The sequence below is a fragment of the Stenella coeruleoalba genome (genome assembly GCF_951394435.1).
Source record: "Stenella coeruleoalba genome assembly, chromosome: 20".
NCBI classification, from domain to species: Eukaryota; Metazoa; Chordata; class Mammalia; order Artiodactyla; family Delphinidae; genus Stenella; species Stenella coeruleoalba.
Genome location: NC_137166.1, coordinates 55,505,552 through 55,530,936, shown reverse-complemented (window position 1 = coordinate 55,530,936; position 25,385 = coordinate 55,505,552). Strand labels below are relative to the sequence as shown.

The 25,385-nt window shown below is 49.1% G+C and overlaps 1 protein-coding gene across 2 annotated transcripts; it reads left to right on the top strand.

Annotated features, from left to right (window-relative positions):
• Window positions 1–649: 649 nt before the first annotated feature.
• On the top strand, window positions 650–23,563 carry RDH13 (retinol dehydrogenase 13). Of its 2 annotated transcripts, XM_079907144.1 has the most exons (8): window positions 650–847; window positions 3,493–3,611; window positions 6,573–6,728; window positions 9,570–9,674; window positions 10,776–10,988; window positions 11,750–11,851; window positions 16,896–17,013; window positions 20,790–23,563. In XM_079907144.1, exons 1-8 carry the CDS (start codon window positions 783–785, stop codon window positions 21,001–21,003), a joined length of 1,092 nt encoding a protein of 363 aa, XP_079763270.1. In that variant the 5' UTR covers window positions 650–782; the 3' UTR covers window positions 21,004–23,563. The 2 variants fall into 2 exon arrangements, with proteins under 2 accessions (XP_079763270.1, XP_079763271.1); XM_079907145.1 differs by lacking the exons at window positions 16,896–17,013; window positions 20,790–23,563 and adding an exon at window positions 13,219–16,524.
• Window positions 23,564–25,385: the final 1,822 nt, after the last annotated feature.

The window sequence follows — 25,385 nt, the reverse complement described above, 5'->3', positions numbered from 1 at the left end:
CCCCAGCCTCTCCTCCCTCAGACCCAGGGGTCCAGGCCCCCAGCCCCTCCTCCTTCAGACCGAGTGCATGCCCCCATGTCCTCCTGCCTCAGGACCCAGGAGTTTGGGAACCTCCCAGGCTAGTAGGTCTTGGATTCTGAGCATTGAAATTATCAAATTGTCCCAGAAAGTCTACGAGGAACACATATATTTATGTTCCTTATTTATTTCTATTGCAGTATAGTTGATTTACAATATTATATTAGTTTCAGGTGTACCACATAGTGATTCAAAATTTTTATAGATTATATTCCGTTTACAGTTTTTATAAAATATTGGCTATAGTCCCTGTGCTGTACAGTATATCCTTGTAGCTTATTTTATACATAGTACTTTGTAAGGAACATATTTTTAGAAGAGGAAACATGCTTGTACATTTGAAACACACAGAGGACCAAAGTCCGGAAGCAGCAGCTTCTGGATTGGGATCGTGGGGTCCCTCCAGCAGCTGTACGAGTGTGACATTATCGGAACTGCGTGTAGGCCCCGCCCCCGAGACCACGGCCTCGCCCCCGGCTCCGGAAACTACCATGCCCAGCTGCAGCTGCGCTCACGGCCCCTCCCTATAGGTCCCTCCCCCGGAAGTTCCGCCCCGCCCGTTTCCGGAAGCCGAGGGTTCCAGCCTGGTCTGCACTTCCCCACGTGCATCCCAGGCAGCGCGCTCCTAGGACTGACCCCGGGCGCGGGTCTGCGGGCGGCTGCAGTGGGACCCCTCCCCTCACTCCCACCGGCTCCGGCCCGTAATGAATCGCTACATTCTGCCGCTGTCCGCGCTGGGTACAGCGGTGGGTGGCGCCGTGCTGCTCAAGTAAGTACGTGCGGGTCCCGCAGGCGCGGTAACGGTTGGCCGGTGGGCAAGGACGAGGGAGGGAAAGCCGAGTGGAGATTGCCAACCCTTGGCCCACTCAGGAGTCCTCCAGCTCACCCGTCCAGCAGTGCTCCCAGAGAATGCGGGGGAAAGCCTGGTCCCCGAGAGGGCAGGTCACGGCCCAAGGTCACCCAGAGAAACGGGCGGATCCGGGCCCTGGTAAACATTTTGGTTTAGTTGCTTCTGGACTTTTAATGGATTAATTCATTCATTCAGCGGACACTTATTGAGCACTTCCCATATGTCAAGTCGTGGCCCAGATGCAAGGAAAGTGTGTACCACCTAAGCTCCCGTTGTCCGAAATTAGAGAAACAAATTAGAATTGTCCAAGTCAGTAAGTGAAAAGATCGTATTGCGTGGTATATAGACGTACTGTAGTTCTTTCTTCTCTTTCCTAGGCTGATTCGTTTAATAAAAACAAGACAAAACGGGACTAAGAAGTAAAAACTATTAGGTATAAAATAAGCTACAAGGATATATTGCACAACCCGTGGAACATAGCAAATATTTTATGTTATAAATGGAATAGGTTATAAATGGAATATAACCTTTATAAATTGTAAATCGCTATATTGTACACCTGCACCTTACATAATATTGTATATCAACTATATACTTCAATATAAAAATCCCCCCAAACCAAAAAACAGCTACCAAATATTCTATAGGAGCACCGGTCAGTGGAACTTCCTGTGATCATCGAAATGTTTTACATTTGCCCTGTCCATTATGAGCCACACCGTGCGACTACTTTTTATTTATTTATTTATTTTTGGCTGCTTGGGTCTTCGTTGCTGCGCGTGCACTTTCTCTAGTTGCGGCGAGCGGGGGCTACTCTTCGTTGCGGTGCGCGGGCTTCTCATTGCGGTGATTTCTCTTGTTGTGGAGCACGGGCTCTAGGCGTGCAGACTTCAGTAGTTGTGGCACGCGGGCTCAGTGGTTGTGGCTCGCGGGCTCTAGAACACAGGCTCAGTAGCTGTGGCGCACGGGCTTAGTTGCTCCGCGGCATGTGGGGTCTTCCCCGACGAGGGCTTGAACCCACGTCCCCTGCACTGGCAGGCGAATTCTTAACCACTGCGCCATTGGAGAAGTCCCTCGGCTGCTGTTATTTTTATTCATGCTGATGCCTTTCAGTTCTGAAAAAGCTTAAAAATAAAAAAGGGCCAGCATGGGAAGAATAAAAGAAAACTGAATGCCCTAGGGGGGAAAGTATGACTATTGTTTTTTTTTACTTTTTATTTTTAAAAACAATTTTATTGGAATATGGTTGCTTTACTATGTTGTGTTAGTTTAGACTCTTTATTTTTGATTAAATTAAAAAATTAGCCTCAGGGGACTTTCCTGGTGGCGCAGTGGTTAAGAATCTGCCTGCCAATGCAGGAGACACGGGTTCGAGCCCTGGTCCGGGAAGATCCCACATGCCGCGGAGCAACTAAGCCAGTGCACCACAACTACTGAGCCTGTGCTCCAGAGCCCACAAGCCACAACTACTGAGCCTGTGTGCCACAACTACTGAAGCCCGGGTGCCTAGAGCCCATGCTCTGCAACAAGAGAAGCCACTGCAATGAGCAGCCCGCGCACCGCAACTAGAGAAAGCCCTTGCGCAGCAACGAAGACCCAATGCAGCCAAAAATAAATATAAAAAAATAAATAAATTAATTAAAAAAAAAGAAAAATAATAGCCTCTGGTAGCTGGTGGCTACCGTGTTGTACGTTGCCCTTCTTTTGTGTGGAGATAATATTGTTTATTTGGCCAGTTCCCTGTTGGTGACATTTGGTTGTTTCCAGTATTTAGCCTCTGGAATGTGGGCATAGTAGCAGAATAAGGGCCCCCAACGATGTGCATGTCCTAATTCCCAGAACTCGTCAAAAGGGACTTTTCAGATGTCACTGTGTTAAGGGCCTTGAGATGGGAGGTGATCTGGGTTATCCAGGTGGCCCAGCATCATCTAGAAACTGGAAAAGGTATGGGGACGATTCTCAGTTCTCCCTGGAGCCTCCAGAAGGCACACAGCTCTGCCGACACCTCGATTTTAGCCCACTGAGACCCATTTCGGACTCTGACCTGCAGACTGTAGGAAATACCATTGCATGTTTTTTTTGCGGTACGCGGGCCTCTCACTGCTGTGGCCTCTCCCGTTGCGGAGCACAGGCTCCCGGATGCTCAGGCTCAGCGGCCATGGCTCACGGGCCCAGCCGCTCCGCGGCATGTGGGATCTTCCCGGACCGGGGCACGAACCCGTGTCCCCTGCATCGGCAGGCGGACTCTCAACCACTGCGCCACCAGGGAAGCCCCGTTGCATGGTTTTAACCCAGTGAGCTTGTGGTGGTCTGTTAGAGCAGCCACAGGGGGTCTTTCTAAAATGACGATTGTCTCGCTGTGCACGCTCCCCGCACCAGACCATGCTGAGTCCTTTACCTGTACCACGACACCGGTCCCATGGAGTTATGCGATGTCGCTTCCATCTTTCCGTTGGGGGAACACAAGCTCAGAGAGGTCATTTCCCTGAGATCACAACAGTCAGGGACACCTGTGGTGAGAGAGGACAGACAGACCGAACTGACCTGCCGTTTTTTATCTCCAGGGACTTTGTCGCCGGCGGGGCTTGTCCCAGCAAGACCACCATTCCCGGGAAGACCGTCATTGTGACCGGCGCCAACACGGGCATCGGGAAACAGACGGCCTTGGAGCTGGCCAGAAGAGGTGAAGTCCCAGTGGGCACCTGCTTCTCTGCCTGGGGCTCGGGCGCGAGATCTGGCGGTGGATGGTTTGATTTCCCGGGGGATGTTAAGGCATCTGATTCTTTTGGTTGCAAGTGGCAGAAACAAACTCACGCCGGCTTAAGCCCGAAAGCCTTGTGTCTCTGGAAGAGGGAAGGGCAGGTTCAGGGTCTCAGAGGAGGCCGTGGGCGCTCAGCAGTTATTGGTTTGGGTTTTTCTCTTTGCATCGGCTGTGCTCTTTGCTACTGTAGTTGGACTCAGTCCTAATGGCTGGGTCGGGGCCTAGGTCAGAGGTTGGGGGTCAGGCTCTCCCAAGCTTACTGGTCAGGCATTTTGTAGAAAGAACATGCTTCGATTTGGGTCTGTTTGACGTTTCTCTCATGGTCAGACTGGGCTTATGGGGAAGTGCCCTTCTCAGCACGTGCAGATGTCTTTTGAACTTGGAATCAGTGGGGTTTCCTGTGGGTTCAGGTACAAGAAAGGGAGGAGTTAAGGTTTTGTTTGAACAGCTGGAAGACCAAAGCTACCTTGACTGGGACGGGGAGGCCAGGGCAGGGCTGGGGAGACTGGAAACTCTCCTTGGGCTGGTCGAGTCGAGGTGACCAGTGAATGGGTCCCTGATGGACTGACCAGGCCTGAGCTGCCTGTTCACCCCTGAGGTGAGAGTGGTGGGGGGCCATGAGGGCAGCCCCCCTGCCCCCCACACCACATGGGGTTTCCCCAAGGGAGGGACAGGCGCTCCTTTTAGGAAAAAGAGAGAATGGAGGGACTTCCCTGGCGACGCAGTGGTTAAGAATCCGCCTGCCAACGCGGGGGACGTGGGTTCGAGTCCTGGTCCGGGAAGATCCCATGTGCCGCGGAGCCACTAAGCCCGTGCGCCACAACTACTGAGCCTGCGCACCACAACTGCTGAAGCCCACGCGCCTAGTGCCCGTGCTCCGCAACAAGAGAGGCCACCACAATGAGAAGCCCGCGCACCGCAACAAAGAGTAGCCCCTGCTTGCCTCAGTTAGAAAAAGCTCATGCGCAGCAACAAAGACCCAACGCAGCCAAACATAAATAAATAGACAAATTAAAAAAAAAGAAATGAAAAAAATGAAAACAAAAAATAAGACAGCTAATTTATTTAAAGAAAAAAGTGAGAAGGGAAATTGGGCCAACACACCCACTGTGGTCCCTTGAGAGCCAGGCTGCCACTGGGAGGACAGACAGATCCAGGACTTGATGAGTCCATTCTGGACTGTGCGATGGGGGGGCCAGATGTGTAGGAGGCAGCTGGCCCAGCTGTGGAGGATGAGCCCTGTGGACCCACGCGGTTCGGCATCCTTGCTGCCCGTCCTCCTCTCAAACCCTGTTTCTTCTCACTTTTCTAATTTGAAAATAAAAGTTTAAAAAAATCAAATTTTTTCCTTTTTTGTTTTTTAAATTTTGGCTGTGCCGCCCCGGCATGCGGGAACTTAGTTCCCCGACCAGGGATGGAACCTGTGCCCCCTACAGTGGGAGCACGGAGCCTTAACCCTCCGGACTGCCAGGAAAGTCCCCCAAAAGTTTTCTTTTTAAAGGCTGTATTAAGATTTAATTCACACATTTAAAGTGTACACTTCCATGATTTTTAGTATATTCACAGAATTGTACACCTGTCACTGGTCTCCATTTTAGAACATTTTTCATCACCCCAAAACGAAACCTGGCTTCTCTAAGCCATCATCCCCTAATTTCCCTTCCCCGCCAAAGCTAGGAAACCACTAATCTTCCTTCTGTGGATTTGCCTCTTCTGGACATTTCAGATAAATGAATCATGCACTCTGTGTCCTTTTGTGTCTGGCTTTCACTGACATCACATTTGTGAGGTCCATCCATGGTGTAGATGGGTTGGAATTTCCTTCCTTTTCATGGCTAACATTCCACTGATGGACAAACCACATGTCACTTATTCATTCATCCCTTAAAAAATTTTTTTTTAAATTTTATATTGGACTATAGTTGATTTACGATGTTGTGTTAGTTTCAGGTGTACAGCAAAGTGATTCAGTTATACATATACATGTATCTGTTCTTTTTCAAGTTCTGTTCTCATTTAGGTTGTTACAGAATGTTGAGCAGAGTTCCCTGTGCTGTACAGTAGGTCCTTGTTGGTTGTTTATTTTATGTATAGTAGTGTGCACATGTCAGTCCCAAGCTCCCAATTTATCCCTCCCACCAATATTCATGTATCCCTTGATGGGCATTTGGGTTGTTTCCACCTCTGGCTGTTCTGCACAGTGCTGCTGTGCACATGTGAGTTCACATTTTTGTGTGGACTGATGTTTTCATTTATCTTGGGTATCTATACTTAGGAGTGGATCTTTTTTTTTTAATTTCTAAAAATTTTTTATTGGAGTATAGTTGATTTACAATGTTGTTTAGGTGTACAGCAAAGTGAATCAGTTATACGTATACATATATCCACTCTTTTTTTTTTTTTTAGATTCTTTTCCCATATAGGTCATTACAGAGTATTGAGTAGAGCGCCCTGTGCTATACAGCAGGTTCTTATTAGTTACCTATTTTATGTATAATAGTGTGTATATGTCAATCCCAGTCTCCCAATTTATCCCCCCATCCCCTGGTAACCATAAGTTTGTTTTCTACATACGTGACTTCTGTTTTGTACCTTACTTCATTTGTACCCTTTTTTTAGATTCCACATATAAGTGATATCACCTGATATTTGTCTTTCTCCGTCTGACTTACTTCCCTCAGTATGACAATCTCTAGGTCCATCCATGTTGCTGCAGGTGGCATTATTTTGTTCTTTTTTATGGCCGAGTAGTATTCCATTGTATATATGTCCCACATCTTCTTTATCCATTCCTCTGCTGATGGACGTTTAGGTTGCTTCAGGAGTGGAAGTTTTTTTAAAAATTTCATTAAAAAGTTGTTTTTTTTGGTCTGGCTCTTCCAGGAGGTACCATCATTCTGGCCTGTCGAGACTTGGAGAAGTGTGAGGCAGCAGCCAAGGAGATTCGAGGGGAGACCCTTAATCACCGCGTCAACGCCCGGCACCTGGACTTGGCCTCCCTTAAGTCCATCCGAGAGTTTGCAGCGAAGATCAGTGAAGGTAAGAGGGATGACACTGGCCTTGCGGGGCGAGGACTTGGGCGGCCAGGCTGTGAGGAGGGAATTATACCAGGCAGGTCCTAGAGCCAGGTATTGGTTGCCACCTGTTTTCGTTCAGCCTTTGGGTAAAGATTTTACATTTTTTTCTCTTCTGACATTTTCACATTTACATATTTTTCATTTTTACATGGGGGAAAGAAAATGAAAAGAATAACATTTCATGACGTGTGACCATTGTATGGAATTCAGATTTTATTTTATTTTGGCTGTGCCACATTGTGGGATTTTTTTTTTTTTTAAATAAATTTATTTATTTATTTTTTGCTGCATTGGGTCTTTGTTGCTGCACGTAGGCTTTCTCTAGTCGTGGCAAGCGGGGGCTAATCTTCATTGTGGTGCACTGGCTTCTCATCGTGGTGGCTTCTCTTGTTGTGGAACATGGGCTTGAGGCGTGCGGGCTCAGTAGTTGTGGCATGCGGGCTCAGTAGTTGTGGCATGTGGGCTCAGTAGTTGTGGCTTGTGGGCTCTAGGGTGCAGGCTCAGTAGTTGTGGCGCACGGGCTTAGTTGCTCCACAGTATGTGGGATCTTCCCGGACCAGGAATCGAACCTGTGTCCCCTGCATTGGCAGGCGGATGCCTAACCACTGCACCACCAGGGAAGTCCTGGGATTTCTTTTTTTTTTTTAATTAATTAATTATTATTATTATTTTTGGCTGTGTTGGGTCTTTGTTGCTGCGCGCAGGCTTTCTCTAGTTGTGGCAAGCGGGGGCTTCTCTTTGTTGCAGTGCTCGGGCTTCTCATTGCGGTGGCTTCTCTTGTGGAGCACGGGCTCTAGGCACACGGGCTTCAGTAGTTGTGGTGTGTGGGCTCAGTAGTTGTGGCTCGTGGGCTTTAGAGCGTAGGCTCTAGAGTACAGGCTCAGTAGCTGTAGCACACAGACTTAGTTGCGCTGCGGCATGTGGGATCTTCCCGGACCAGGGCTCGAACCCGCATCCCCTGCACTGGTAGGCGGATTCTTAACCACTGCGCCACCAGGGAAGCCCCAGCTTGTGGGATCTCAGTTCCTGGACCAGGGATGGAACTGGCGCCCTTGGCAGTGAAAGCGCAGAGCCCTAACCACTGGACCGCCAGGGAGTTCCCAGAATTCAGATTTTAGTTTCCATAAAGTTTTATTGGCATGCAGCCATGCCCACTGGTTTATGTGTTATCTGTGGCTGCTTTAGTCCTGGGAGGGCAGGGTTTAGTAGAGACAGACCATATTGCCTCCAAAGCCAGAAGTATATACTACCTGGTCCTTTACAGAAGAAGTTAACTGACTGCTGTCTAGGAAAACTAAGTCCTACGTGTGCTTGGATCCTACAAGAAGCAGAGGCCAAGGAGGGAGGAAGAGTTAGGTGGAGAAGGGCACAAACACTGATTCAGCCAACATTTCCGGAGGCTCTCTGACTCTTGGGTGACGCAGGTGACACAGATGTAAGTCAGATTCAGGCTCTGCTTCCGAGGAGCGCCCGGGCCGCTGGGGGACGTGGCTGTGACAATAGGTAACTAAGAGTTAGTGCAGAGCGTCTGGAGCTCCCACATTCTTTCCTGGGTGTTTCTTTTTGCAAATCCAGGGATCAGGCTGGCATTTCTCTGCACTTCCGTCACGTTGATGCCTGACTCACTCCTTTTGCTCCCCACCACATGGTCTCAGAACCACTTAAGAATTTATTTTTTTTCGAACAGGAATAACATTTGCAGGGTTAAACGTTCAGAAAGTGCAAATGGGGATACAGCAAAACATCTTCCCGCCACGCCTGCCATTAGCTCCCAGCATGCCGTCCTCAGATGTGTTCAGTGCTCTACCTCTTGTGTGTCCTTCTGGGGACCATTTATGCATTTATAAAGCAAACGGGGAAACACTTCCCCTTGGCTTTTTTGTACAAAGCGGAGCCTGTTACATACCTGGTGCTGCCCCTTGTTTTTTCTCCCCGGTTCTATCTTGGAGATCATTACAGGCAGAACTTTTCCCTTCTATGCTTGTGGCTAGCTTGTGTTTTTTGGGGGTTTTTTGGTCTTTTTTTGGCCACTGCGTGGCATGTGGGATCTTAGTTCCCTGACCAGGGATGGAACCTGTGCCCCCTGCAGCAGAAGCGTGGAGTCCTAACCCCTGGACTGCCAGGGTATTCCTGGGTGTGTATTTTTTAAATTTTTATTGAAATATAGTTGGTTTACAGTGTTTTTGTAGTTTCAGGTGTACAGCAAAGTGATTCAGTTATATACACATACGCTCACACACACACACACAAATTCTTTTTTAGATTCTTTTCCATTATAGGTTAGTACAAGATATTGAATATAGTTACCTGTGCTATACAATAGGTAGGTCCTTGTTGGTTATCTATTTTATATATAGTGATGTGTATATTTTAATCCCCAGCTCCTAATTTATCCCTCCCCCGCTTCTCCTTTGGTAACCATAAGTTTGTTTTCTATGCCTGTGAGTCTATTTCTGCTTTGTAAATAAGGTCATTCGTATCATTTTTTTAGATTCCACATGTGATATCATATGGTGTTTGTCTTTTTCTTTCTGACTGACTTCACTTTGTATGATAATCCTCTAGGTCCATCCACGTAGCTGCAAATGGCATTATTTCATTCTTTTTTATGGCTGAGTAATATTCCATTGTATATAGGTACCACATCTTCTTTATTCATTCCTCTGTCGATGGACACTTAGGTTGCAGAAAATACTTGTCGAATAGATAATAACGAAGCTGTTCTACCCAGCAGGTTGTATTATCACCCCTGTTACAGAAGGGGAAACTGAGTCACACATTTGTCCTCACCCCTGCCTTCCAGAGGAGGAGCGAGTGCACATCCTGATCAATAATGCAGCTGTGATGCGGTGCCCCCACTGGACCACCGAGGATGGCTTTGAGATGCAGCTTGGCGTTAACTACCTGGGTGAGGCTGCAGGCTGTGTGGCGTTGGCCTGGGACATGAGCAGGAGCCCCCGTGGGCCAGACACAGCTCCGGGTGGGGTCTTCCTCTCTGCATGTGGCCAGGCGGCCATGAGCAGGGTCACCTGGCAGCTCAGGGAATCGCCTGTTCATCGCTGGACCCTCAGTCCTTCGGACCTTCCATCAGCCTCTTGGCCATTCGTCTCTTTGTCTGTCTGTCCCCCAGTCTCTGTCTGTCCTTCTCTCATTGTGTCAGTTTATCTTTTGTCACCCTGAATGCATCTGCAGTCTGTTAGTAAGGGTGATGGACGTTGGGTGGACACCAATCATATAGGATTAAGGCCCACCCTAATGGCCTCATTTTACCTTGATCACCTCTCTAAAGACCCTCTCTCCAAATAAGGTCACATGCTGAGGTACTGGAGGGTAGGGCATATTTTTTTAGGGGGGTTGGGGAGGGTGACACAGTTCACCCATAACACATGTGACTACCCTTCACCCCCTTTGGGCTGGGACTCAGTCATGTGACCTGATGGAGCTGCAAGGGAGTCTGGGAAGTGTAGTCTTTCACTTGGCAGTCTCATGCATAACCCAAAATTCTATCACTGAAGAAGAAATGGAGAAAGGATTTTGGGAGACAGAAGGCATCTCTTCTCTAGCTGACCTCATAGAGGGTTATCACAGGGCTTTGTGACAATTTATTATCGGGAATGTCTTGTACATTGTAGGTTTTTTTTTTTTTTTGACATGCCACATGGCTTGTGGGATCTCAATTCACTGACCAGAGATTGAACCCTGGCTGCAGCAGTGAAAACCCAGAATCCTAACCATTAGGCCACCAGGGAACTCCCACATTGTAGGATTTTTAGCAGCATCCCTGGCCTCCACCCACTAGGTGGCAGTAGCACTCGCTCTACTGTCCACAATTGTGATGATCAAAATTGTCTCTAGGTGGTGCCAAATGCCTGCTGGTGGGGGGCGCAAAGTTGGACCCTGTTGAGAAAAATGGGTTATGGGAGGATGAAATAAGGTGATGTTCTCAGTATGGTCCTATGCACGGGACAAGAACTCAGTGAAAGTTATCTTTTCGTTTTCCATCATCCAGGTCACTTCCTTTTGACGAACTTGCTGCTGGACAAGCTGAAAGCCTCTGCTCCTTCGCGCATCATCAACCTGTCGTCCTTGGCCCACGTTGCTGGGCACATAGACTTCGAGGACTTGAACTGGGAGAAGAGGAAGTATGACACTAAGGCAGCCTACTGCCAGAGCAAGCTGGCCGTTGTCCTCTTCACCAAGGAGCTGAGCCGGCGGCTGCAAGGTGTGTGTGTGGCGAGCCTCGCTGGTCTCCCCTTTCCTTTAGCTCCGAGCCTGAAACAGTCCTGCTGTGACTCTGGGTGGACGGGAGGTCAAGCATTGACTCCAGGACCGAGTAGGCAAACATATGACACGCTCACCACCACGCTCCCCGCTGGTGCCTGAAGCAGACATCACTAACCAATCACAGCATCCTTCTCTGCTCATCCTGGACAGGCACCTGAGCCTTTGGTGCTCTAGACCAGTGAAGCTTTGGCAATACCTGGAGACGTTTTTCGCTGTCAGTTTGCGGAGCAGGGGCAGATTGGGTGATGTTCCTGGCATCTGGTCGGCAGAGGCCAGCGATGCTGCTCAGCTTCCTACAAGGCACAGGATAAAGAATCATCTGACCTCAGTGTCCATAGTGCTGCAGTTGAAAAGTCTGCCCTTTGCCTTTGCTTCTCAAAGAGGCAGTAGACCAGCAGTGTCAGCTCACCTGGGTGTTTGTCATAATTGCAGCATCTCAGACCCCACCCTGGCCCACTGCTTCAGACTCTGTGGGGTGGAGCCCGGCGGTCTGGGCTTCTCAAGCCCTCCAAGTGATTTTTACACACTCAGGTTCAGAGGCTCTGCCCTGGACAACCATGAGACAGAGCTGCCTTGCAAGTGAAACTGGGGATGTGGAGGTTTCAGAGCAAGAGGGCGACATGGATTCAGGGGGAGCCCCCTAGGATGGTTGGGGTGAACCTGAGGTCTGCCTGCCTCACTTTTTCCTTCTCTCCCCAGGCACGGGTGTGACTGTCAATGCCTTGCACCCTGGCGTGGCCAGGACAGAGCTGGGCAGACACACGGGCATGCACAGCTCCACCTTCTCCAGCTTCACGCTCGGTAAGTCCCCTCCCAGTTTGGGGTCCCTTAACTGAACCCCTGTCCTCCTAGCTTGGGGCTCAGGACCCTCCCTCAGTGTATTAGGGTCTTCCTGAGAAACAGAACCAATAGGATGTACATAGATATTTAGAGAGATTTATTAGGGGGGATTGGCTCATGCATCTGTGGGGCCTGAGAAGTCCCAGGATCTGATCTGTATGCCAGAGGCCCAGGAAGGCTGACGGTGTAGTTGCAGTCCAAACCCAAAGGCCTGAGGACCAGGGGAACCGATGGCCTAAGTCCCAGTCCAAGTTGAAGGCCAGGAGGGCCAGTGTCTGAGGCCAGGAGGAAATGGATGTCCCTGCTCAAGGAGAGAGAGAGAATTCGTCCTTTCTCCACCTTTTTGTTCTGTTTTCACCCCCAACAAACTGCATGGTGCCCACCCACATTGGTGAGGGTGGATTTTACATAGTCTGTTGATTCAAATGCTAATCTCTTCACACCCTCACAGACACCCCAGAAATAATGTGTTACCTGCTCTCTGGACATCCCTTAGCCCTGTCAAGTTCACACATAAAATTAACATCACACTCAGACTATCTCGGGGGCTTTGCTCTGCCCCCTGCCCTGTATCTTCCCTGGTACTGAGTCACTTTCATATGTCTGCCCAGCCTGCCAGCCTCAGAATAGCCCCGGGAAACAGGCCAGAGCCTGTTTGATGAGACTGTTTCAGAGGTGGAGGTCATGGAGCTGACTTCCTGGAGTCCGGCCATGCTTGGGCTAACTCCAGTTTCATCCCAAACTAGCTGGGCCACCCAGCAAAGTGACTTCTCTCCGAAACTCCCTTTCCTTATCTGCAAAATGAGGGTCATAATAGTACCTGCCTCAGTGGGGAGGATTAGATGAGACCTCCCTAAAAGAGCCAGCACAATTCCTGGCCGAATAAATAATTAGAGCTTTATAACTAGTGTTTATAATCCTGAAAAACATTTAGTTGGTGGGGGCTAGGTATCAGCGACCTTAAGCTGAAGCTGGCACTGGAGACATTCAATACACAGAAGCTACTTTAAAGAAAGATCAGGTGGGATGAGGACTTGGGGCTGACATAGAGGAGGGGGACCTTCTGTTTGCCTGGGAAAAGCCAGGGGGCTTCCTGGAGGAGGCAGCTTTCAAGCTGGTCCCTGCATCTGGAATTATTTGTCTGGGCAGTGCCAGTGAAGGGAGCTCCTGGTGTTGGGAAACAGAGGGGTAAAGGCCTGGAGGAGAGCTCTGTGGGACTCCAGGGAAACTTATGGCCTTCGTGGGCCCTGAGCCACCTGGAGTGGTGCTGGGCTTTCTGTATCTTCCTCTCTGAATGTGTGGACTGAACTCTCTGTGGGCCGATGCAGGGCCCATCTTCTGGCTGCTGGTCAAGAGCCCCCAGCTGGCGGCCCAGCCCAGCACCTACCTGGCTGTGGCGGAGGAGTTGGAGGGCGTTTCTGGAAAGTACTTTGAGGGACTTAAAGAGAAGGCTCCGGCCCCGGAAGCTGAGGATGAGGAGGTAGCCGGGAGGCTTTGGGCTGAAAGTGCCCGCCTTGTGGGCTTGGAGATGTCCTATGGATCCTCTGAGAGGGGACAGCGCCTCCCCAAATAACTTCTTGGAGCAGGTATGAAAGCCACCAGGGAGGCAGTCACCAAGGTGGAACAGCAACCAACCAAAGCTGGCGGCCATGCCCGAAGCACCCTCTAGGTGGCAGTATTGGCCAAGGAATGCTGGCTGCCACGGCCACTGCACCCTCTAGGTAGCAGTCTTGGCCAAAGAATGCTGGCTGCCATGCCTGCAGCGTCCTCTAGGTGGCAGTATTGCCCCTTTTCTGGCCACAGTGGATTGGACAGCAGGTGAGCACTTGACCCAGGGGCTGGCTGGTACAGTGTGCCCTGCTGCCAACAGGTGAGCTGGGCCATCAGATGCCTCCCTTGGGAATCCAAACCAGGAATTTTGGGGTGCGGCATCAGCTCCCTCTGGTGTGGGCCGTGTGGGGGACTGGATGGCCATGGGCAAGTTGTCTGGCTGATGCTTGAGTTCATGGTCCCCCGTTGGACCTTGCACACCTCCAGTCTCCTCTCTGAGCCTTGGTTTCTCCAGCTGTAAACTGTGCGGAATAACCTGACTACCTCGTTGGATGGCCGTGAGTTATCGCTGGGCTTGGAGAATGGCCGCTGCATATTCCTTGCCGTTGGACGTTTACTGAGGACCTTCTGTGTGCCAGACCCTGGCAAGGCGCTGGGGATGCCCTCCAGGAACAGACCGACTCAGACCTGGCCTTATTATCGCCGCGTCACGCCGGGGACAGCATGGTGCGGAGGAACCACTGCGGAAACAGGATGCCTGGGATCACGACCTTCCCTCCCATCCCCACTCGCCAGCTGCCATGCTGTGGGCGGCCCTTGGAGGGACCCGAAGTGGGCCTCTCTGGGCTGAACGCAAGGAGCGAACAGTTCTGAGAGAAAGACAGATACCATATGATATCATCGTATGTGGAATCTAATTAAAAAATGATACAAACGAACTTATTTACAGAACAGAAACAGACTTACAGATATCAGAAAACAGACTTACGGTTCCCAGAGGGGAAACGTGTGTGTGATGGGGAGGGATAAATCAGGAGGTTGGGATTGACATACACACACTACTATATAAGATAGCTAACCAACCAGGACCTGCGGTGTGGCACAGGGGACTCTACTCAGTATTCTGTGATAACCTGTATGAGAAAATCTGACAAAGAATGAATACGTGTGTATGTATAACTGAATCACTTTGCTCTACGCCTGAAACCAACACAACATTGTAAATCAACTATACTCAAATAAAAGTAAAAAAAAAAAAGAGTGAACAGGTATGGTTCCTTCTGGAGGCTCCCAGGGAGAACCTGTTTCCTTAGTTTTTCCAGCTTCTGGAGGCGCCTGCACTTCTTGGCCTGTGGCCCCTTCATCTGCAGAGCAGACAATGGCAGGCCAGGTCCTTCTCACGCTGCCGTCTCTCTGTTTCTCCCGCTTCTGCCTCCATCTCCTGTTCTTAAGGACTCTTGTGATATCACTTGGCCCATCCGGATAATCCAGGATCATCTTCCTCCTTTAAAGTCAGCTGATTAGCAACTTTAATCCCATCATCCACCTTAATCCCCCCTTTGCCTTGTAAAGTAACAGGGTTCTGGGGACTAGGATGTGGACACGTTTGGGAGGACCCTCTTTTCTGCCTACCGCTCTGTCCCTTTCAAAATCTGCTTCCTTAGCACCCCCAGTGTACTTCCCATGCGTTCCCTTCTGCTCAAATAAAGAGGAATAAGCTTCAGGGACTTCCCTGGCAGTCCAGGGGTTAGGACTCTGCGCTTCCACTGCGGGGGGCATGGGTTCGATCCCTGGTCAGGGAACTAAGATCCCACATGCCACATGGCGAGGCCAAAAGAAATTTAAAAAAAAAAAAAAAGAGTCAGCTTCACTAGTGTGGCTTGCAAGCAAATCGACTGGGAAGAACAGATTTTTAAAATCACAAACTCCCTACCCGCTAAAAAAGAAGAAAAACACTTGGGAGTGTGTTAGCAAGAAGAGGAGCTGGAATTCAAAGTCTGATTCTAGAACCCACTTTCTTTTTGGGGGGAGCGTTAGAGGCCTAAATGCCCAGGAGAACAGCTAATCACAGGGAGATTTGTCTATTATGTAGGTGTGAGCAACACACCTCAGGGCTAATGCTAACCACAAACCTTCACAACCAATGTCTGCTTCCTTTCTGAAACGGAAACCCCAGGGATCACAAATGTTAACTCACACATCAACCTAATCGCCGTCTACTTCTCTGAAGGCTTTGAGGTGATTCACAAACCTAGCTACGACCTTCAGACTGATGAAAGATGATAGAAACCAATCTCAAACAAAACAATGCAAAACAAAACCCAGAGCCACAGAAGCCCAGAGAGGAGATGGTGCAAAGTAATAAACAGACCCGGGAATGCAACGTGAAAGGACAATGCTTCAGGGGGTGGGTTCTTCACAAAGGGAAACCAAGTCAGGGTCAAATCCTCACACCTCACTCTGGGGCTTGGGAATTCTGTCAGGATGCCTTGGGCTGCTGATGACAGGACATACTCAGAGGATGTAAGCCGAGCTGACTTTCACCCCAGGCAAAAGCAGGAAGGAACACTATTTCACAGAAGTAGAAGCCCAGGGGTGTGGCAGGCTTTGAGTTCAGTGACATCATCAAGATTCCTACTGCAAGATGACGGTCTGACAGTTACCAGTGCAACGTCATTCCAAGGCTGGGTGTTTGTAACAGGTTGAATGGTGGGGTGCCTCCCCCTAAAAGATACGTCCAAGTCCTAACTCCAAATACCTGTGAACGGGAGCCAATTTGGAAAAAGTTGCTTTGCCGATGTAATTGGGGATCTCGAGGTGAGATTGTCCTAGATTATCTGGGTGGACCCTAAATCCAACAAGTGTCCTTAGAAGACAGAGCAGAGGAAGAAGCAATGAGAGGATTGAGGGCAGAGACGGATGATGGAGCCTCAAATCGAGGAATGGCTGGACCCCCCAGCAGCTGCAAAGGGCAAGGAACAGAATCTCCCCCAGAGCTGCTGGAGGGTGTGTTCCCCACCCCGCCCAGCCCCGCCACCTTGACTTTGGACTTCCGGCCTCTGGAAGTGTGAGAGAATACATTTATGTGTTCTGAGTCACCAAGGTGATGGTGTTTGTTACAGCAGCCGGAGGAAGAAACTAGTGCAGTCTCTTTGGGGGGTGGGTCACGAGATGACTGTCAGAGCCAGTCTGGGCCACTTGTTTTCTTGTTTTTTGCCCAGTGACGGGGAGAGAAGCATTTCTCTTTTATTTGTCAAATTGGGCTGAGGTCATGCGCTCATCTTAGAACCCACAAAAGCCCCCCAGGGAAAGGCAGAAGGTAACGGACTTCAAGCAGGGTTTCCCAACACCAGCGCTGCTAACACTTGGGGCCGGATAATTCTTTGCTGTGGGGCAGGGGTCTGTCCTGTGCGCTGTAAGATGTCGAGCAGCAGTCCTGGTCTCTACCCACCAGATGCCAGTAGCCCCCACCGGCCGGGTGAGACCCCCAGAACTGTCTGCAGACATTGCCACACGTCCCCGAGGAGGGAAACTCGCCTTCGGTCGAGAACCACGGATGGAGGCGGATCTGGGTATGTTTGTGGGTCTGTGAGCGAGCCGAGGGTGGGGTCAGGTGGAGCTAGTCTCCAGCACACGGGGGCCTCGCTTATTCTCACCTGGGCTTCATTGGGGTGGAGTGCAGCTGACAGGCAAGGTGCTGGGAAACAGGTCGTAATGGAAACAGTACAGGTGACTGACTCAGGGCAGCCTATCTCCTATGGAAGACATGTCACGAAATCCAGAGGTCCTCCTGAAGCTGCAGGGCAGGCGCTGCTGAAAATCCGGCGAGGGGTCTTCTTATCACAGTGGCAGAGCTTCCAAGGAAATGAAGTAAGCATTCTTGGAACCCACCTGAGACCTGGGATTGGGTCATTGGTGTGGACGAACCTGAAGATCTTGAGCTGCTCAGTTTCCCTGAGAACACCCCCGTTGCTGGAGACCAGCACCCCTTGAGGGACGGTCGTGGTCCTTCCTCAAGCAGGTGCCTCACAAGATGATGTTCATCATCTCGAGGTCCGCCTCATCACCTGTGGCGAATCCCAGCTCACACGCTGGTGCATTGCAGGGTCTGGCTGAGATGAACCTGGGGACCATACCTGGGAGTGCATTTCGGGGGAGTTAGACTGGGGATGAAATATGAGACCAGCTGTGGAGAATCCATGGGCAGAGGGTCACTCATCTATAATGAAGGTTTTATTTAATATTTCAGGCTTTCTGGGTAGCTGGAGACTGTGGCAACTGCATGAGAACGTGTCTCCCACATAACCTCTAAAGACGGTGCAGCCTTATATTAATGTCCTGATTTCGTTGATTGCACTGTGGTTACGTACGAGAACGTCTTTGCAGGAAAACCCATCAGGATTTAGATGGTGGGGCATCAGGTCTGCAACTTAGTCTCAGACGGTTCAGGTAAAAGTCCTTTGGACTTAAAATTAAAGTATAGCTGATTTACAATATTATATGAGTTTCAGGCGTACAACATAGTGATTCACAATTTTTTTAAAAAAATTATGTATTTTTTGGCTGCATTGGGTCTTTGTCGCTGCGTGCGTGCTTTCTCTAGTTGCGGCAAGCAGGGACTACTCTTCCTTGTGGTGCCTGGGCTTCTCATTGCGGTGGCTTCTCTTGTTGCGGAGCTCGGGCTCTAGGCGTGTGGGCTTCAGTAGTTGTGGCATGTGGGCTCAGTAGTTGTGACTCACTGGCTCTAGAGTACAGGAGTCGTGGCGCATGGGCTTAGTTGCTCCGTGGCATGTGGGATTTTCCCGGACCAGGGCTCCTAACCTGTGTCCCCTGCATTGGCGGGTGGATTCTTAACCATTGCGCCACCACGGAAGTCCTGTGATTCATAATTTTTAAAGGTTATACTCCATTTATAGTTATTATAAAATATTGGCTACATTCCCTGTGTTGTACAATATATAATTTTACCTTATTTATTTTATACATAGTAGTTGTGTGAAAACCACCACCAGAAAGAGAAAGGTGTGAAAATAGTAAAAAAGCGTTCAGACACATCAGGGCACTGACTACTACGGTCTTGGAAACGTGACCCTCCTTTGAGAAAAGAGAATTGAAATTAAAGGGGAGAGGTACCTTTTGTATACCGCATGGTGAAGGGAAAAAGGAGAGAGAAAGAAAAATTAGGATTTTGTAAGAAAAAAAGGAAAAAAAAAAATCAAGGACTTAAAACTCCCCCTATTTGCTAGTCATCTAGTAAAAAGCTGTACTTCACTACCCTGACAGCAGAGGGCACCCTTGTACTAAAAACTTTATGGTAGCAATCACAAGTGTTAAATATATATTTAGGAATACATTGAACAAGAAATGTGCAAATCACCCCAAAGCCACCAGCTCTCTACATAGAAATGCATGGGCACAAATAGGAATTATCAAACACTTCCACCAAAAGAAGCCACCCCCCCACCTCCAAAAATGAGAATCCAAAAATTCAGTTGATATACAACTAAGAGCAGAATTGCTGTCATGTGGTAACAACTTGAGGAACTGCCAGATTGTTTTCCACCCGAGTTCGGAAAAACATTATTCACAACAGCCAAAAAGTGGAAGCAACCCAAGTGCCCATCACCAGATGAATGGTGGTCTGTCCATACAATGGAATATTATTCAGTCGTAAAAAAGGAATGAGGGCTTCCCTGGTGGCACAGTGGTTGAGAGTCCGCCTGCCGATGCAGGGGACACGGGTTCGTGCCCCGGTCCGGGAAGATCCCACATGCTGCGGAGCAGCTGGGCCCGTGAGCCATGGCCACTGAGCCTGCGCGTCTGGAGCCTGTGCTCTTCAACGGGAGAGGCCACAACAGTGAGAGGCCCGCGTAGCGCAAAAAAAATAAAAAATAAAAAAAAGGAATGAAGCACTGACGCATGCCATAACATAGATAAACCTTGAAAACATTATGCTACGTGGAATTGCCACCTGGAAATATACTTATGGAATGCCTTTTCTGTATTTAAGGAGGGCAAATCCTTGCACTAGGCAAAAGAATCCAGTTTTAAAAAAAAGGTATATGCAGGAGAAAAACTTCAGAATTTAATGAGTGGCCTTAAACTAAATACATCATGGAGCTTAAGATTTTCAGTGAAAGATAGCATCTTTGGGGGGTTTTGCCCTTCACACTCCAGCCCATAACGTGGAGTGAAGCCAAAGCTGTGACCAGGCTTGGGGATAGTTTTTCCATTTATCTCCCCCGCTTACACACACCATCAAGGACTTCCTCAGGGCAGAATCTCCTTGTTGGTATCTGTTCAATTTACAGATGCAGACTCAGCAATTCCTCCCTCAAAATGTAGCCTATGAATATACATGCATGTGGGAAACATGATGTGTTGATGACATTTGTAAACGCATGTCAATTGCATTTCTTTAATACAGCAAGGCTGGAAACAACGTAAAAGCCAGCAATGCGGGTCATCTTAAGCAAATAATGGCGCATCCAAGAAAAGGAACGTTCTGCAGCTGTTAGGAAGCACCAACACTATTTTGCTGTTATTTTTATTTTATTTTATTTTATTGCTGTTATTTTAAAACACATTGTATGGGAGAAGTGTTCAATGAGGGCATAGTGAAATGTGGGTGGATGGGACTTATGTGCCTGGACCCCAGCCGGCGTGGACACCATAGACCTGCAGCAAGATAGTAGAGAGAGGGACAGGAGATAAACACAGTACCTCACGAGTAGGCACTATTTTCCCCATGTGGCCAGGACCAACCATCATTAACATGTGTCCGAGAGAGCTTAAAATGAGAGTCCTTCCAAGGAGCCCTTTGGGGCTGGAAATTCAGGAGTGAGGTCATCTCCTTAGAGGTGACACACTAGGAGGATATTCCCGGGGTTGGACGGCGTGGCAAGAGAAGGTGTAGGTTGACGGAGAAGATTTGGTGGATCTGATGAAATGGAATTGAGAAGAAGAAAAAGCAGAGGGGGGTGAGTCAGAGAGAGGAGAAAACTTGTCTTGAACCCCCGAAGCTGAGGATGGAATATTTCGGAAGAGCCTAGGATCACAAGTGCCAGAGAGCGTGGAGAAGCACGGGGAAGCTGACGTGGGGAGAGAAGTTGTGGATTGAACCAAGGGCTGATGACTCCTCCTTGCCAGCCTCCACCGTTGTCGTGACGTCTTCCGCTCCAGGGTCTCCCCAAAGGGAACACGAGCAGTGGCCAGAGCTGTGCACTCGAATGAAGCATTGTGCAGCGGAGAATCTTGGGGTGTGGTTCACAGTTATGAGGGCTCCTCCGCGGTCGGCTGAGGCTCACGAGCTCTTGACTTCCTCTTGAAATCCTTTCTGCTGAACCAGGCATCAACCAGGAAGACCCCCAGGATCACCAGAGACATTGCAGCCGGAGCGAAGCGGACGACGTTCTCTGCATCGTGGTTCCCAGGGGCAGCATCTGGGGACAGAGACAGAGAAATTCCTGATGTGGAAACTTGCCCAGTCTCACATCAGAAACCCCAGACTCTTTTTTTTTTTTTGGCCTCACTGCTGGGCATGTGGGATCTTAGTTCCCTGACCAGGGATGGAACCCCGCCCCCTGCATTGGAAGCACGGTGTCTTAATCACTGGACCACCAGGGAAGTCCCCAGAAGCCCCAGACTTTTAAAAAATCGGATTTATTTATTTTTGGCCGAGGCACGCGGCTTGCAGGATCTTAGTTCCCCAACCAGGGATCGAACCCACGCTCTTGGCAGTGAAATTGTGGAGTCCTAACCACTGGATGGCCAGGGAATTCCCAAAATTGTTTTTAAAAATTGAAGTATAGTTGATGTACGATATTATATGTTACAGGTGTACAATATAGTGATTCGCAATTTTAAAAGATGATACTCCATTTACAGTTATTATAAAATGTTGGCTCTATTCCCCATGTTGTACAATATATCCTTGTGCCTTATACCTAACAGTCTAAACAGAAGCCCCAGATTTGAAAGTCATCATAGTTTTCTACAGCTGCGGTAACAAATTACCACAAACGTAGTGGCTTAGAACAACACTGATGTCTTATGATTCTGGAGGTCAGAAGTCCAAATGGGTCTCACTGGGCTTAAATCAAGGTGTTGGCAGGGCTGCCCTCTGGAGGTTCTGGGAAAGAATCTGTTTTCTTGCCTTTCCCAGCGTCCAGAGGCGGCCTGACCTCGTCTGCTCATGGCCCCTTCCTCCATCTTCACATCTATCAATGACGAGTTGAGTCATTCCTATATCACATCACTCTGACACTATTTCTTCTACATTCGGAAACCCCTGTGATGCACTCAGCCTGCTGGGTTACTCCAGGGTGGTCTACTTACTTGCAACCTTAAATCAACCATAATTCCTCTCTGTGGTACCGGATTCCCAGGTTCTGGGGAGGAGGGTGTGGACATCTCTGGGGCACAATTACTCTGCCTAGTATCACAATTGTTTTCTCATCCACTCGGTTTGATCATTCTCAGCCAGGTAGCCCTGTTTGAACTGAGAACTCCCGAGTACCAGAATCATGGCATGGCGTTGTTCAGGTTGTTAACTGCATAAGAGCAGTTGGTCAGTGGGTGGATAGGAGTATAACTATTCTGCTCTTCTCTCGCCAGATCACAAGCCCTAGCTGAAGGCAATGGTTGCTTCTAGGACTGATTTTTTTTTGGGCCACGCTGCACGGCTTGTGGGATCTTAGTTCCCCGACCAGGGATCGAACCTGGGCCCTCAGCAGTGAGAGCACAGAGTCCTAACCACTGGACAGCCAAGGAATTCCTTAGGACTGATTTTTTTCTTCCAAGTAATGAAGCAACATTTTAGGGGATAATGACTTGTAGTGGGTTGAACAGTGCCCCTCTCCCCTCCCAAGATGTGTCTGTCCAGAGCCTCAGAATGTGACCTTATTTGGTATTACAGATAAGGGTCTTGAAGATGTAATTAAGGGAAGGATCTTGAGTCCTCCAGTCCTGGATTAGGGTGAGTCCTAAATCCAGTGATGAGCGTGCTAATTAGAGGCAGAAAAGGAGAAAATGGAGGGCAGAGATTGCAGCGATGGAGCTATAAGCCAAGGGAGGCCAAGAATTGCGTCCACCAGCAGCGGGGATAGAGGCATGGAGTGGATTTTCCTTCAAAGCCTCCAGAAGGAACCAACCCTGATGACCCTTGATTTTGGACTTGGCCTCCAGAACTGTGAGAGAATAGTTTTTTTTATTGTACATTTTTACAATTAAAAATTTTTATTTAAAATATTCCAATTTTTTTTTTTTTCCAATTTTTTATTGGGATAAAATACACATAACATACATCTACCATCTTAATCCTTTTTAACGTACAGGTCAGTGGTATTAAAGACAGGCACACTGTTGCGCGACCCTCACCACCATCTATCTCCAGAACTCTTTGCATCTTGCAAAACTGAAACCCTGTATCCATTAAATATTTCCTCATTCCTTTGTCCCCATCCCCTCAGGCCCTGGCACCCACCATTCTATTTTCTGTCTGTGATTTTGGCCACTCATAGCAGTGGAATTATACAGTGTTTATCCTTCTGTGGCTGGCTTATTTCACTTAGCATAATGTCAATTTCCTGTTCTTTCAAGCAACCAACTTTGTGGTAATTTGTAGGACAGCACTAGGAAACTACTACAGGGCTCTTCAAGTAGCTTATCAATACTGTATGGAGGTGCAGGTCTAAAAGGATTATGAGAATTATGATCAACAGCTGGGGCTGCCCCTGATTTCCCTCACCTCAGACTAACTTCACCTGGAGCAGGGGATGCCCCAACAATATTACTCACTGTTGCTTTTATTTCTTTTTTTTTTTAAAGGTGGAATTTTTTTTTAAGATTTTTTTTGATGTGGACCATTTTTAAAGTCTTTACTGAATCGGTTACAATGTTGCTTCTTTTTTAAAATAAACTTATTTATCTATTTATTTATGGCTGCGTTGGGTCTTCGTTGCTGCGCGCGGGCTTTCTCTAGTTGTGGTGAGCGGGGGCTACTCTTCATTGCAGTGTGCGGGCTTCTCATTGTGGTGGCTTCTCTTGTTGCGGGGCATGGGCTCTAGGCGCGCGGGGTTCAGTGGTTGTGGCACGTGAGCTCAGTAGTTCGCAGGCTCAGTAGTTGCAGGCTCAGTAGTTGTGGCACATGGGCTTAGTTGCTCCACGGCATGTGGGATCTTCCCAGACCGGGGCTTGAACCCGTGTACCCTGCATTGGCAGGTGGATTCTTAACCACTGCACCACCAGCGAAGGCCACATTCCTGTCAGGCATGTGGGAATCTTAGCTCCTGGACCAGGGATCGACCCTGCACCCCCTGCATTGGAAGGCGAAGTCTTAACCACTGGACCACCAGGGAAGTCCCTAAAGGTGGAAGCTTTAATTAATGGAATTAATTTTTTAAAAGCCAGCTTTCGGTTAGTTTTGGGTTTTATGAAGTTTTTTGTTTTTTGGTTTAATACCTTTTTTTTGGCTGAAACTTGTGGGATCTTAGTTTCCTGACCAGGGATGGAACCTGTGTCCCCTGCAGTGGAAGCTTGGAGTCCTAACCACTGGACAGCCAGGGAAGTCCCTCACTGTTGCTCTTTCAGGGCTAAGATCCCCTCCATCTCTGCCCCATGTTTTCAACCCCAGTAGCACTGGGTCTGCAATCCCCATCAGGGACTCTTTGGTCACAGGTCAACAAGCTGACATTTGAAAATGGTCTGCCCCACAGACCCTCATACAATGATGGAAATGTCCTTTATCATTTGAGTTTTACTACTGATTCTCTAGGGCTGTGCTGTCCCATATGGGAGCCGTTAGGCACTCAGTGGCTGCAGGGCACATCACGTGCCTATTGCAACTGAGGAAGTGAATTTTAAGTTTTATTTAATTTTCATTAACTGAAAGCAAAAGAACTGCCTCTAGCTAGCTGCTGCCATAGTCTGGGAGTCCCGGGAGCAGGTGGGAAGCGTGGGGACCCCTCACCTCTCTCTGGGAGCATCAGGACATCACCGGGTTCTGACCAGAGGTCGGGGAAGTTCTTGTGTAGACCGTGGTAGCGTCCGTAGGTCCCCGGGTGCATCAGGAAGATGGCATTCACAGGAAAGTCGGCCTCAAAAGCCCCAGCTCTGTACTTGGAGCTTAGGTTCTGGGCAAATTCTACTCTTCCATTCCTGGAAAGAACGAGTGTGTCACACCAGGTCTCTGAGTGATACCGCAGACTGAGCTTCTTAGAGGGGGTCTTCTTGGAGGAGGAGCCTCAGTGAGTCGAGAGGGAGGGTTTTCTGTCCACACCTGGGAAGGAAGAGCGGCAAGGTGGTGAGTGGGCGGGCGCCGCCCCCCGCTCCCTCCCGATTTAACCTGAGCACATCTTCCTAACGCCCAGAAAGCATGCTTCCTGTCTTGCTACACCTGTCAGGAGCTTGAGGCCTCTCCAATTCTGTCCTCGTTTCCTCTGTGTCTCTTTTTCTCCCTGATTCATTCAGTCTCCATTACTGTTCCTCTCACCCAGGAGTCCTTACTGTGACTCAAAAGGTCCTACAGGGGGGCTTCCCTGATGGCACAGTGGGTTAAGAATCCGCCTGACAATGCAGGGGACACGGGTTCGAGCCCTGGTCCGGGAAGATCCCACATGCCGCAGAGTAACTAAGCCCAGGCGCCACAACTACTGAGCCGGCGCTCTACAGCCACAACTACTGAGCCCGCGTGCCACAACTACTGAAGCCCGAGCGCCTAGAGCCCGTGCTCTGCAACAAGAGAAGTCACCGCAATGAGAAGCCCACGCACCGCAATGAAGGGTAGCCCCCGCTCGCCTCAACTAGAGGAAGCCCGTGTGCAGCAACGAAGACCCAATGCAGCCCCCCCCCCCAAAAAAAAAAAAAAACTTGTGGAAAAATAATCTGCCTGCATCCCCCTGTGTGTTGCCATCTTCTCAAAGGCATCCCTGCGCCCCCAGGGTTG